Source organism: Cucumis sativus, chromosome 1, assembly GCF_000004075.3.
Source record: "Cucumis sativus cultivar 9930 chromosome 1, Cucumber_9930_V3, whole genome shotgun sequence".
Classification (NCBI taxonomy): Eukaryota; Viridiplantae; Streptophyta; class Magnoliopsida; order Cucurbitales; family Cucurbitaceae; genus Cucumis; species Cucumis sativus.
Window position 1 is genome coordinate 11,442,206 of NC_026655.2, and position 15,730 is coordinate 11,457,935.

Genomic DNA, 15,730 nt, shown 5'->3' on the forward strand with positions numbered 1-15,730 from the left:
AAAACCAACATACACAATAATTTGAATATATTCTAAAGACAATACAAAAACCGATTCATAATAACCACAAAATTTATATTTGGTTCTAAAACCACTCAACCACATTCCACTCAAACCAACAGATCCCCAAAAGCCAGGATCTCTCCCTTCTTTAAGGCAATTTCTTTTGATCAATTCAAACCTCATTACAATCCCAACCTCATCTTCTTCATTTTCCATTTCAACCATATAATAAACAGCACAGTTTATCAACTTCTCTTTCTCTCTTTCTATCTATATATCTCTCTCTCTGCAAACACTGCAGAGACTGGATAGCCATGGCTGCCTGTGGAAGCCTGCAACACATTTTTGAAAACCCATTACCCGAAAATTCAACTCTCTTTGAACACCTCTCATCATGGAACCAGATAATGCCCTTGAAGCCGACCGAACCATCGTCATTTACAGAGATCTTTGGAGAGCTTCATTTCAAAGAGAGTTTCGTTCCCCATTCTTTTTCATCATTGTCGTCTTTGACAGAATCATCGAACTCTCCATCCGCTGTTGATGACATATGGAAAGAACCATCGTCAAATGGTGAACGTGAACCATCCAGCTTCCATAGGAAAAGCAATAGCTTCTCGTCGACCAATTCCGAAAGCTTGCAACTTTGCACAGAAGGGCTTGGATATGAAAGCTTAGATGATGTTGAGGATTTGAAAGGGGTGATGGATGAAAAGGAATGGCAGGAGGATGAAGAGGAAAGGACCTTAAAAAAACAGATTAATTATCCAAATTTGAAGCCTGGAATGATTAACAGGACAAAATTAGCAAATATGGAAGATTTTCCTCCACCAATTTCTTGTATGGGAAAGAGTGGAAAGCCTTGGGTAGGTTTCAAATCTTATAGGTATGGTGGAAGGTTTATATTGAAGGAAGTGAGAGTTCCCACCCACGAATTTCTACATGCTTCCAGAGAAAATGGACGTTTGAAACTGCATATTCTTGTACCAAATGAGCAGACCAGAGAAGGTGAGGATGAGGCCGACGACAACAACAAGAACTGTGAAAATACTATTGGGAAATGTAAGGTTGAAACTAGGCCATGATGAAATAAGAGGCAATCACTTTCTTAGGTAGAATATTTCAAGATTAGACTTGTCAACTTCTCTTCTATAAAATGATGAATATTGTCGTTTGAACCTTCTTTTTCCTACCAGGTTATTGATTGATTGCCTTGTTCCCTAGGAATTATCATGTGCCCAATTCGATTCACTCTAACTTTGATGTTCTCTGTTTCATATTTTACCAAACACCATCTGGAATTCTGGACTAATAAGTAATACCAACTGAATTCCACGGGGCAAAATCATCAGAACTCAATAATTAAGAATGTTGATGATCAATTATGAATTGATCCAAACCTCACAAAATTGGAAGAATTGTAATTCTCAAGACCATTCTTGATATCTACAACAAATAGAATATGGAAACCTCAGCACTACACAGCAAAATAGTCTCTGAAAAGCTGATGATGTTTTTAGAAAATAGCAAAGTTGGAAGAATATAATCCAAACATTATATTTAGGAAGAATGAAGAAGGTTCAAGAAAACAAAGAAACTAATACTCCATATCACAGTAAATTAATTGAGAAATTTGCACAATAGTTTCTAAAAAACAAGGGTGAAAATTGGGAAGGTATAGAGCTCAAATGTTTTGAACTAGTAGCCAATGAACCTTCAATATGATTGACAAGCAATGCAACTATCTTTCAAAGTTTATTTCATGACCCGTGTTGATTTTGCCTAGTTTGGAACCCTAGATTGAAATAGAGAGAGCAAAGTAGAATAGAAGACTCTTCTACGAGAAAATAACACCTAATATATTTGAGAGTTGAGCGTGTGAAGGAAAAATGGGCCCGTGTTGGTTTATATAAACCAACTTGCTTTTCTTAAGATGAACTGAAAGTATGCAAAGATCACATGAAATCAAAGCCCAAAACTATAGTAATAAAGAAAAAGAGAACTTCTGTAAATATGCGTGCAAATTGAGAACTGTAAGAATCTCCCAGTGTTTGCAGCAGCAAGAAAATTATGAACTAAATGAATTAGGAACAGAAATCTTGTAAATATATATATATTTCCACTTTCAAAGCTAGATTATTGATTTAATAAATACTTCTTTCTGCAGATTTTAGAAGATAAACAAGGGAAAGAAAGTTGTTTATGCCTTGGACTTCACAACTTCATAGAATAGAGAACTGACAGGGTTAAGATCGAAGTTTACAAAATGGGGTTGATGCCATCTAAAGTCAGAAGCACCTTGTATAGCTCTGGTCGGCGATCGCGAAATACTCCCAAGCATGTCTCTTGGACTTTATTTTATCCAGATCAAACTCTGCTACCAAAACATCTTCATCTTTATCATTAGCAGCAGCAACAATTTCTCCAGTTGGTCCTGTTATTAAATAATTCATATTAATATAGAACCTTCTTTTTGTTTCTCTTCTGAAACCAGAAATGGGGCAACCACCCCACCAAACAAAGTAACCTCTACTCATGATTGAAGGAGAGAATATTCTTAATTACCAATTGACCCAAAAGCTTAAGCTACCGGATAATGGTAAATTTAATTATATATCACTAACACTTCCCTTCACTTGTATGTAACGAGGGCTTTAAATATGATAAGGACCCAATAAGTGGAAATGAATATTAATTGGGGAGGAGGAAAGAATAGCATTGCAGATGCTTGAACCTAGAACATCCTGAAGCAACTTGCTTTGATACCATCTTAAATCATCAATTGACTCAAAAACTTAAGTTGATGGGTGAAGGTAAACTTAATTATATATCATAACAAATAATACTTGGAAAGCTCTCTTTTCAAATAAAAGAATCACTGAGAGGATGCTAATGCTAAACCAGCAATGAAATGAACTGTTATGTTCTCCACTCTTAACACCTTCTCACAAATCCAATTGTATTTAAAAAAGAGAAAAAGCATACTTCAGTCCAAGATGTTTCAACTTTGTAGATGACATATTATTTACACAGTACCTGCTATAAAAGAGTTCCCATAAAACGTGATCGTACTTTTTCCATGCTCTGTCTCGATAATCTCTGTTCCAATGCGGTTTGAAGCCACTAACGGCACCTGAAGGTTCTTACATTAATGAGTTTTCTTTATCATACAAAATGCATGTGACTGTGTGGTATAATGAAATATAAGTTTTTTTTTTCTTTTGAGAAACATTTAACAAAATTTCCATTGGTGAGATGAAATTAAAACAAGGCTATAGAAGCCATGTGTTTTATAAGAAAAGCTATTCCAATGTGCAGTAAGAGATGTCAGACTATAGTCATAGAAGTAGGGTAAATTTACACCAAGATATAGAAATATGAATAAGATGTTCCATAAACATAGGGAATGCAATTTTTCTGACAAACGGTGGTTTCATGCAAAAGAGGCAGAAGGGTTGGTTTGTGTCAAGAACAAGAATCGTGTCCGTTCGAGTAAAATCTTCTTTGCTATTTCAATCAGGCCAGCACAAGCTCTACTGAAGTTCAAACTATGCTCCATCTGTAAAGAGGCAAGTTTGTTTTTTTATCTTTATCCAACCTCCATAAGAAGGGACTTTCTAGTCTTTTGCGAGAGTGTCTATCCCCATTTTCAAAACTAACTTCCTAATCTCTAACTGTGCGATTGATGTTCGCTAACTAGGCTGCTTGTTTGGGGCATTCACAAAATATGATGGCCTCATTGCTTAAAGGGCTCTAAGAGCAGAAATCATTGACGCTCTGTTCAAGGGCGTTTAATAAGACATACCTAATACCAGTCGTCATGGAAATGTTGTCTACAGAGGATGACAACAAAGGATTGTTTTAGGGTGCCAAGGTCAAAAGAAAAGTGGTTGTTGGGTGGCTTTGGAGAGTGAAGAAGAGACATTAGTGCTATTTTGGAAGATGGATTTGTAAGAGGGTGTATTATGGCATGTAAACCTAAAATCAAAAAAGGTAAGTTCTCTCTCTCCTTTCTCTCTTCTTACCCCATTTCGTTCAGTCTGATCTCTTCAACCCATCTTCTGCGGCGATCCTTTGCTTCACCTCCACCCTCCAACATCATGTACAGCTCTTCTTTGACAACCTTCTGACGTTCATTTTTGACACGGCTGAGCTTCTTGACTGTTATACAGTGGAAGTTGTAAGGTTTTTCATTCATACTACTGTGTTTGGATGGAGAATGAACTGAATCCACTTAGAAAACCTTGAAGCTCAGATCATCTTGGTTGTTTCAAAGAATCAATTGAAATGATATTCCGACACCTTGGCAGAGATACAGAAGATCGCTTCTTTCAGAGATATGGAGAGTTCGACCACAAGAGATTGAAGCTATCTATTGGAGATGTCGAGAGTTCCACATTAGAAAAACCAATGAGACCCACACTCCATATAAGATAGATGGGCTACTCCTCTCATTGTCAATTGGTTTTGAGATGGAACCCCACACTATCAAACATGGTATCAGAGCCTATTAAACTCAAATGGGTATTCGGTCCAAGATAGGTGAACCCAAAGCGGCACCATCTTGAGGGGGCATGTTAGAGATGTCGAGAGTCTGACATTGGAAAAACCAAGGAGACCCACGCTCCATATAAGATAGATGGGCTACTTCTTCCATTGTTAATTGGTTTTGAGATGGAATCCCATACTATCAAACACTATCCAAATTCAGTGCCGAGCTGACACCGTTGGATTCTTTGTTGTGATCTTTGGCCGGCTTCAGGTGCATACTCAACCATTAGGGTTTCCTCAGGGGAAGCCAAAAAAGAGTGATCGTCATTCTTTTAGATGCTGGAAATTTTCTTTTTGAATTTGGAGGACAAGTATTGGGTCCACAAGAATGATGAAGTTTTGAAGGAAGATTTCAGAAGCTTACGGGTTGTTTCAAAACTTTTCATGCATATTGATTGGAGGGATATCATTAAATTCTTGGAGGAACATTTTCAAATCAACACCGGCCTCAATCCTCTGTTTGAGCATAAAGCTTTAATACGCTCATCAAGTGGAAAATTGGAAGACTTGATCAAGAACCGGGGAAATGGTCGATATGGGCCTTTCTACCTTCTAATCAAAAACTGGAACAAATTCAAGCATGGTAGGTCGGAATTTATTAGAGGTTTTGATGGGTGGATCTCCATCAAAAATCTCCATCTTGATTACTGAACAACGAATATCTTCACTGCAATCGGAAATTATTTTGGAGGCCTTGAAAATATTTCTTTAGACACTATGAATGTGACCAATTTGTTGGAAGCTAAAATAAAAGTAAGACAGAACCTCAGTGGCTTGTTGCCGGCAACTATTGAACTGAAGGATGAAGTCCATGGCAATTTCTTTCTTAAATTTGGTGACACTAATGCTATTGAAGAGACTGCAGCCATTCAGAACACTCTTTTTTATCAGGGATTTTACTAATCCAATTGATTTAGGAAGAATAGATCAAGCATTAAAGGATGAAGGAACAGATTTGAAAGTTCTGAAACCGGAATGGGCATTTCTCAATTCACCCCATTCAAAACCAGATTTTGCAAGGAATCCTTTCAATCAGAGTGTGTTCCTCAATTCAGCACAAGCCTGCCTGGCCGGTGAACCATCCTCATCCTGCCGGAATTCTTCCCCCACTGCATTAAAGTTGAGAAAGTAATTCAAAGGAGGGAAAGCTCTTGCAAAAGTTGAAGAGGCACCGATAAGGAGAGAGACTTTTTCGGCTAGGCCATCTGTCATGCCCAATGAAAAATCAGGACACACGCACACGGTTTATATGAAATTAAATGCGGGTGATACTCCACCGAAAGAAGGCCAAATGGCATCCAATTACTTCCCAAACTTTCCATTTTCTCCCAAGAAACAGTAATTGTCCATTGCCCAAGTAGAGCGGTTAATTTCTTCCTCAACCGACGCTCCAGTGCCCATCAGAATTCCTCCTGGTAAAATCCCATCCACCTATTCATCTTCAGTCTCTCTCTCCTCCACATCTTTCTCTTCCTTGGCAAGATCAAAGTCTAAAATTAAAAACAAAAGGTCAAAAAAGAAAAAGATTCCCTCATCTTTTTAAACCGTTCCCAAAACATTGTTAGAAGAAAGAGATCAAAGGAGGTCACAAGATTAAGATCTTTAAAGGCCAAGTTAACATCAGAACAAAACGCTGATTTGTTGGAGGAAAAATGTGCCCATTCCCATTCTTCATCTCTCTCTAATAGGTCAGAATCCCAAAACTTCCATTCTTCTTCAATTTACACACTATGTTTTCTCCTTTCCTAACTCTAAGATTAAATTCTTGAGAGGTATTCTCAACCACACTCTGACTCCTCCACCCAAATCAAACGTCGATAGAGATGTTGACTCTCCTTTTAGTGTGAGTAGTGAGGAAGATGTTCAATTAGAAAGTTCAGATAAAAAAGAGACTCGGCACTGGAAGGAAACCCCTGGACACTGATCTTAATGCTCTGTTTCCCACCAAGGAAGATTTGATGAATGAAACTCACGTTTAGAACCATCATCACAGTATCAGCCTTGTGAAATTCCAGCACTCTTGAAATCTATTGTTGGCAAGTGCAATTTGACCTTGGCCTAAGTTTTACAAGAGGCATTTGTTTAACTACCTTGACAATGGAACAATGAAATTCAGGTTTGGGTGTTTCAATAAAGGCCGATCAAAATAAAAATTAAGATTGAAAGAGAAGGAGATGTGGATTTTGATCCTAGCTATTCAAAGATAGGCGAATGATTGGCGGCTGATCATGATGGAACTTGGCAGTGAGGAAGTGGGCGGGTACAGGAAGGAGAGGAGTTGAGGGAGATTTTATAGAGACATTTTTCCTTCCTCGTTGTATGAGAATCCAAGGTATTCATGCTTAAGGTAAGTTTCCATATCCAACAAAAGCACAAACAGTACGTTTAAAAGCAAAAACTTTACAACAAACAAAATCAATATTCAAGTTGCTCAATGATTGTTCATTAGTAGGCCAAGGGGGGATCCAGAAACGACAACTCATTCAAGGCCTCAAACACAGCAGATAACTAAAAAAGAAACTAATTCTTAAGCTAATTTAATGTATACTTAGGTATATTTTCGTCTAGAAACTTACCACATTAGCACCAGCATGCCCTTGCATTACACGTTTCCAGTGATTGCAAGAATCAAGTCCTTGATCTTGAGGTTCGGAACCAATAGCTGTTGGATAAAACAATATCTCCGCACCTTGAAGAACCATTGCTCTTGCTGCCTCGGGAAACCACTGATCCAGCAAATTGCTGAAGTAAAAGTGATTTTAAACGATTAAATTTTCTCAAGTATGACATGCACTTCTTAACTTCTAAAAAACTACATGTTACCTCTAACAGTCAAGTTTCTCTTTTTCAAATTAGACCATAAAGTTCTTGTTTTAGAAGTACAATCAAGTATAAAAATGGAATTGTCCTCACTAATTAGCACCAACCAGATGAAACATTGATATATTTTATGTTTGAATGTTGAACGTTGAATAAAAAGAAAAAAGAAAAAAGAAAAAATAAGCTTAAATCTATAAAATAAAATGCAAAATTTTCTAAGCTCTTTTCATTTCATCGATGAAAAGCCTTGTTTACATTTGGGCTTAGTACATTTTATTTTAAGATTAATAAAGCAAAAACCCTTATAATTATTTTTTACAAAGATAATTAAACAACCTCAAGGCCTAGGTTTTTGAGCCTTAGGGCAAGTGTTCTCGTTCTTTTGTGTGTCTTGCGTTTTCAAGGTGAGGCGCCAGACCCTATACACACCTAGGAGGGCTTTCTAAAACACAGGTAATAACAAAAGTCAAGATATCTGCCAGTTCAGAATTAGTGCTTCTGTAGTTTGGATGGGTTTTATATGTATTTCTGCCGTTATGTTTTTACTTTTCAGCCTTGCTTTTATCTACCGTAGGTAGCTTCTGTTGTTATTTTGGTTGTTACTTTGATCTTTTCACGTCCTTAGTATTGTTCTTGTACCAGGTCTTTTCTTTGTATTTTGGATAAGATGAGGGTGCTATGGGGGTGTCAACCAAGTTGAGATGTTCGGGTGCACCTAGTGATCGTAGCTCTATCTATCTATATATCTCTCTCTCCCCTTTCTTGGCTTCCCTATTATTCTTATTGTATAGCTCTCTTGTACATTGAGTTTATTAATATTAAAGAAGCTTGTCTCCTTTTCAAAAAAAACAAAAGTCAAGATATCTATTTATCCACTACTCTTATGTCTTAGATTCAAAATCATTCTATTGCAAATTTTCAACTGACATGGTGTCTTCTTTAATTAGCCTCGTTGGCTTTTAGAAAATTATTGGATGCCAATTGAAAGAAAAGGAGAGTTCCTATGAGCAGATGCATAAAAGATAAAAGATCGGTAGGAACATTAAATAGTTCGAGGATATGTCAAAAGAAAGCAAGGGAATGTAGGAAGTGTTAATTTTATCAGAGCTCTCTTTCAAAATTATTAGAATTACAATGTTTATCAATGACACCTGGACCATTCCCTTGACTTTCTTGTGTTGATTACTAATCACCTTCATTGTCTTATCTGACAAATGAAAGTTTTGTTTCTTAAAAAAAAAATTAATCAATTTATTCATCAATCAACAAACACCATACATTTCCTTATGATTTAACTTTGCTCTAGTAGTGAACAGTACAGACTAGCTATAGTGTCTGAAATGATCAAGGACCAAGCCAAGAACTTTTAAAAGAGTAGACAAAGCTATAAAATTATAGATTAGTGAAAGAAGTAAACAAATATCTCACCAACTCCAATTTTCGCAAACTTTGTCTGAAAAACCTGTTCAAGCATCAAAAAGGCTCACGATGAGCTCCACTTGTTAATTAATTCAATTCATTTACACATAATGTGTAGACTACGAAGAATAAAGACAAGTACTCACTTTAAACCCAGTGTCACCAGGATTAAAGTAGAACTTCTCCTGGTAGCCTGTAGAAAAATCATGTTAAATATAAAAACAACAAGAAGTAAACACACGAATTTTTGTGAACTGAACTTATGCTTTTCTCTACCTGGTCCATCCGGGATATGGGACTTTCTGTAAAGTCCAAGATCTGACCCATCAGCATCAATTATGGCTATGGAGTTATAATGGGCATTATTAGCTTCCTCAAAGAAACTAACAGGAATTACCACACCTAACTCTTTTGCAAGTTGTTGCATCCTAAACAAAAGGCAGATAGTGAAATAAGTTTGACAGAAAAGTATACATAAGAGATGATGCCATGAATGAATCTTTGTCCTTCTGCTATGAGGTCTAGATAAAGTGTAGCCCTATCCTAAATGCCAACATAAAGAGATGGGTCATTGGCCATTTAGCTTTACCTAAGAATTGTAGGATGGCCTTTATAAGGCTTAGCTCGTTGAATAAAATCCTCCCTTTGTGCCTGGCAGAAGTAGTAACCTTCAAACAGTTCCTGGGGAAATACAGCTAGTTGCTATCAGTTGAGTACGACGAAAAAGAATCACCTATCTCGTCTGTCAGGATCTTTACAATAGATGAGCAAGAAGACAGCAACATGATAAAAACCAGACACTCTCTGAATTTATGCATCTGCTGCAGTACCATTTGTTTCAGGCTCTCATATATGTCCTTTTCCTTTAATAACATATTGGCTTTGAATTGTGTTGTTTGATAGGTTCATTGGCTCCTTGCTTCAATTCTAGGTTGTACAAGTTTAATAGAATGCCTTTGTCTGGAAGCAACTTTTCTGGATGATTTCTTCACAGTTTTTGAGGTCTAGGATGTATTTTCTCATAAATATTTCTAATGAAACCGCTTCCAGTTAAATACTGGTCTTTTTATCCTTTTAAAGCATTCAGTCCAAGGTAGAGTGTTACTTTGGCCTCTTGATTTGAAAAGATCAATTGTGTGTGATGTCTTAAAGGGAGGAAATCCCTATTTCTCATAGCCTCCTTGATTTAAAAATGATGTCAAATTTTTGGACCATTTGTTTATTCACTGGTAATTTGCAAAGAGGGCATGCTTCAAGCGGCTTTCCTAGTTTTATTCTTCATCCATTTCTCATACGAGACAGCTTTAATTTTTATGAAATTTTTTAGCAATGCTCTATAACTAAATTCTAAAATACATAATTAATAAAACAAGCATCAATGCAAAAAACTTAACATTTCAAAGGGAAAAGTTCATAGGTTTAGTTTCTAATTTGTATACCTGAATTAGTATTATGTTTGCACCCTTTGCATGAGCTGATCTAACTAGCCTGCAAAGAATTAAACGTCCAAGCTGTATCAAAGATATACAGAAAAACCAAATCCAAACAATACCCAAAGGTAGCCTTCAGGTGGAAGCACTAACATAAAACATAAAGGGGACATCATTCGAAGGTAGCCTTCAAGTGGAAGCATTAGCATAGAACAAATGAATGTGTATATATACATGAAAGTTGAATGAATTCTCAAAATCAAGGTTGAAGGTTTAATACCAGGTTGTACTAAAAAATCTCAGAAAGAAAGAGTATAGAGGAGAAATCTGATAAGCTCACATGTGATTTACCCAGATTCATTGCCAAAGAAAGTGATGCAGAAAAAAAATAAAAAAATAAAACCAAATTATAAATACAGAAAATAAATAAATAAATAAAACCAAATTGTAAATACAGAAAGTCCTCTCTGCAATCAAATACAAATTACAAACTAATATTCATCAGCCATGATAAGATAATCCTGAAGATAACAAGAAAAAGAACCCATTTATCACAGTCCCTTAAAATTTGAACCAATCACCTTACAGTAACAACCAAAAGCAAAGAGAAGCAAAACAAATCAACGCGATGAAAAAGTAAGCAGCGATTGAAGCTTCTTCAAGGAAGTGGAGTAAGCAATAGAAATCCCAAGTAAAAAAAGCATTGAGAAAAAGAGAAAAACCTTTCGGCGGTGTTAACATTAGTAGAGATTTCGTCCGTACAGGCAAATTGCATGGCTGAAACTGCAACCGCTTTTCTTGGCGTCGCCATGTTGGTTTCTTCGCTGTGTAGGTTGATGAAGAAAGAGTATGAGTCCCTCTTTTTCTATACAAATCCCAACTTGAAAACACTGGATATGAAATCATTTCATCCGTTTGGGTTGAATACAAAAAAAAAAACAGAATTTAAAATTTGTTTTGATACAATACATTTTAAACAAATTTGCATTTTTGTTGAATTATAGTTGGAAAACACAAAGAAGAGAAAGAAGATACCGAGACGGAAAATTGGGAGGATTGATATGTCGAGAACAGGAATTTGGTGCATAAGACTTATAAGAAAATGAAGAACAGAGAGAAAGATTGACAGACCTTGAGAAGGAGTTTTGCAGATTGGCGCTGGCAGTGGGAGGTTGTAGTAAAGATTCTTTTTGCTTTTAGTAGTGAAATATTTGAGTGGCCTCATTTTGTTACCTTTGACTACAAACTATATGTGGTTTCATTTTCTTTTTCAAATGAGTTTTGATTCTATTTTGGTTTGGAGAGAAAGAATGGATTGGTTAGTTAAAAATCCGATCCCTAATCAAATATTTCTCAGCCAGGTAGATGGGGGTAGGAAATCAAAGAAAGAATGGGTTTAAAAATTGAAGACAAATGAGCAGAAGCATAGGCAGTGAGGTTATGGTATGGTTTGATTTATTAGAAACTCTGTAGAACAATTTAAGACTCCCAATTTTTTATTTTAATCATTAATTTCAGTTAAAAATAATAATTTTGAAGAAAAAAATTAAGTAAATTTAGGGTGAGGGGTTGAGACTACTCAAATAACTTTCACCAAAACAGACCCAACTAATTTATTACATTCCATTTAGGTAGTTGTAATTCATAATCGTTTTGATAATAATAATTAAAGATATAACAACATTTAAAAAAATTTACAAATATAGCAAAATTATTGTTGATAAACTTGTATTGCCGAGAGGCTCGGATGTGTCTATCCGTGATAGACCTATATTTGTAACATAATCTATCAGTGATAAACTTCTATCATTGATAGAATTTGACCAATTTTGTTATATTTGCAATTTTTTTTAAAATGTTGTTATATATTTAATTATTTTGAATCTAATTATTAAATTTGCAACTACCTCTTTATTTAATTATTTGAATACTCTTCGGTTGTTCGTTCATTCCTCTTCTTTGTTCGAACTTTTTTTAAAATAGTAAATCTTGAAACATATGTCAAAAATAGAGTGAATACAAAATTATGGATAAAATAGGTGAAGTCGTGTAGGCCGTCCACGACTTTCATGCAATGAACCTCACATATTCTATTTTCTATTTTATTTATATATATATATATATTACATTGGCCCACACTTTCTTATTTTCTCATTATTTATATATACATCTCACACATTCTACTTTTTCTCGTTATTTATATATATATATATATATATATATATTAAACATTCAAATTCTAAAAATATATATGTGTGTGGGTATGTATATATAAATCATGAGAAAAAGTATAATGTGTGGGACTCACGCATAATGTATATAAATAATGATAAAATAATAAAGTGTGAAGTCCAATATAATATATATATATATATAATAAAATAGAGAGTAGAAGATGTGTGATCCACCACAGGAAAGTTCTTTCTTCATTTCCTTCCTATGTTTCGATCTTTTCTATTTCTTTCTTTGGTTTGTTTGTTAACCAAGTTTATTTATATCTAAGCTTTTAAATTGAGTTTAGACTTCATCTTTCTTTTTATAAAAATTTAGAGAAAACACGGGCTTTTAAAATGTAATTTTACACAAATGAGTCAAAATCTCACTAATTTTCTTAAATAAGATTTTGATATATTGATCATTTTGTTCTTCACATTAATTATAAATATTCTTTGTTTTTTAAAAGATATATAATATAATACCATAATTATTTTATATCACATTTACCATGTATCTTATAACTTACTTATTTAATGTATTAAATAAATAATATCTTTATTTTCATTTAATTATAGAATATCACTTATTAGAGATTCATTTTAAATATCTATAAAATCAAGGAAATTTTGAAAAATAGCGGATTCTACGAAATATTTACAATGTATAGTAAATTCTATCACTACAACATATTAATGACTATTTGTAAACACACATATATTTCTATTGTTTCTTACTTATTGGAACTCTTCGTTTAAATAAGATCGAATATTGTCTGCTTTAGTCTTTCATCGAAAATCGTTTGCTCTACCCGGTAGATTTACACATAAAATAGAAGAATGATGCTTCCCGTAGATTTTCAAATGCAGAAGACCATTGTTTGGAAGTTTATTCAACAAGGGAGGTTTTCCCAAAATTTGAATGTAGTTTTTCCAAAATTGTTCCATGTTTCCATTTTCTTATGTGATGGTCCACTTTTGTTATTTCATTTTTCTATTTCTTTAATATATTACTAATAATAAAGGTGGATAATTTGGTCATTTTGGCTCTACATTCGGTTAAAATTGAAATCAAACATTTATGAAATATTTGATAACATCAAGTCCAACTTACCCTATTTAGGCTATAGTAGTTAAAACCTTTGTAACCTTTAGAACAAGTTCTTTAATATAAATTTTCCATTCATATTTTCCCCCTCCATTTTTTAATTAAGAATACTTTTACTAAATTCAAGGATTTTTTTTTTTTTTTACTTTTTCATTTGTTTACACCTTTTTAAATTTTAGATGTTGAATATGCATTATTTAGTGAATTTTTTTAGTCACTTTATTCCTTTTTTACTAAGATATTTCATGTTTTCTATATTATTTTATTTAGTTCATATTAGTTTGATTAGTTAATTTTCAAACGATTTAATGGCTAAAATACCAACCAATCATTTATGCATCACATCCATCTCAATTCACCTACTGGAATCAAAAGAGGATGTGATATGCCATAGGCGAAAGAAATGTCAACATCGCAATATGAGGTGACAATCGACACCTAACACTAACTCGAATATCATGGAAGGAACCAACAAAAACTTAGTTCAACTCTTAAATCAGTACTTGCTTGTTTATTCATGAAACTCTCACATAAAAGTGTATTGGTTGTTGGATGTTATTATTTTGAAATTGAGATTTTGTTTCATGGGACCTAAGATGGAGTCTGTTGCCCGGTGCAAAAAGTTAATCCCATGCAACATGGTCTATTTCGCTTGATTGAAGGTTGTTTGTTTGGTTTGAGGGTTTCCACCACTCAACTACGCCGACAACCTAACAATGTTGATACTTGTTTGTCGTTTTTTAGAATAATATTCTCTAAAACTTGCCTTAAATTAATGCATGAAGACTTGTTTAGCTAGATAAACATTGTACAACCTTGTTAATATTTAACTCCTTACGATGTGTCATTGAATATGGATTATTGCATGCAAATGTTGTCCATTATTCTCTTCACATCACGCGAGTTGACATGATCATTACATGCAAAATGCTCTCAATGTCCTCACCACATATTTCCAAGTCCTTGTCATGCCAGTTTTTTTTATTGTTTGTCCAAGTGTAAGTGAAACAATAAGTTTTTCCATATGAACCAGGATCAACACACATGTAATTGATATCAAAACTTAGTTATAAGGTCTACCCATCAACTAGGCGTTATGACAAATGAGCTAAAAAAAATATAAAAAGAATCATAACTGTCTAAGCATCCTAGAGATGTTGTAAATGTGACTTAATTTAGGTTGATAGAAAAAAGGATGTGTAGGTGGTGTGCACTAACTTGTGTTGTGAAAAGGCGGTATAAGGTTATCAGGCGAATAAGTTATATGACCACCTCAATGCGATATACATCACTAAACTAGCTTATGTTGAGACATGCTCCTCTCATAGTTATTGAACACACACTTGGTCTCCTTTTGGATCCAAATGACTAAGTATAGTTAAATGAGGTATACTTAGAAGTATTTGCTTCTGCTACTTATAGAGCTTCACGTTTAACGATAGCAACCTTTTGACACCTGTTGTCCACTCCTGTTCACCTTTCGAGATACGAAATTTGGAAGTCATCTCGCTAGGTTGAAAAAACTCTTCCTTATACATGTCAACCACATATTTGCTACTTACCATCTCGAGCAGTTGACAACATACACTAGCTAAGTGATGAAAATAATTCAGCTAACACGATAAGATAACCTCTAAAGGGATTATCTTCTCTTCTTTATGCGCCTAACAAAACCTCTAAACACCTAATCCAAAGCCAAAACACCAAACTTCCATACTTAGCCAAAATTTTCTTTCTTCCAACTTAATTTCTCTTTAGCTTTTAAACCATAGCCACTTAACCTTCCTTTTTTTTACTCATCATAACACACTCATTATGAGACTTCTCAAGCCCACTTTTCAGTTAAACCTAATCATTTTTAACTTTTGAAAGGATCCAAGTTTAACAAGGTTCGAAGTTTACACATAGAATCTAAACAATTTTTAAACACAAAATCTAAATTGTTTGTCAAATGTATGTCTAGTGAACTCGTTACATATGACACCATAAAAGAAAAAAGAAATGTTTACAGTCGCACAACAAGAAATACAAGAATTCAACAACCAAGGAAGAAGTAAAAAAATGATTAATATTTCAATTTGTTAAGAAAGAACATGTTTTTTATCTTTTAAAAAAACGTGTTTTTAGAAAAGAGATAAACTTGATAGAAAATCTTGGCAATTTTCCAAATAAAAATATAAAAAAAA

General features: G+C 34.3%; 2 protein-coding genes across 2 annotated transcripts; one reads left to right on the forward strand and one right to left on the reverse strand.

The window, feature by feature from the left end:
- The first annotated feature begins 317 nt into the window (after window positions 1–317).
- Window positions 318–1,088, forward strand: LOC116402912 (protein FAF-like, chloroplastic). The gene has a single exon (XM_031883383.1). The coding sequence runs from the start codon at window positions 318–320 to the stop codon at window positions 1,086–1,088; it is 771 nt and encodes a 256-aa protein (XP_031739243.1).
- Window positions 1,089–2,087: 999 nt separating this feature from the next.
- Window positions 2,088–11,617, reverse strand: LOC101207902 (N-carbamoylputrescine amidase). Its single transcript, XM_004139446.3, is given in 12 exon segments — window positions 2,088–2,336; window positions 2,339–2,437; window positions 3,040–3,136; window positions 7,131–7,285; window positions 7,288–7,296; window positions 8,803–8,836; window positions 8,940–8,986; window positions 9,070–9,221; window positions 9,383–9,474; window positions 10,233–10,281; window positions 10,946–11,047; window positions 11,355–11,617. Coding segments are annotated over 11 exon segments (897 nt in total). The 5' UTR covers window positions 11,035–11,047; window positions 11,355–11,617; the 3' UTR covers window positions 2,088–2,262.
- Window positions 11,618–15,730: the final 4,113 nt, after the last annotated feature.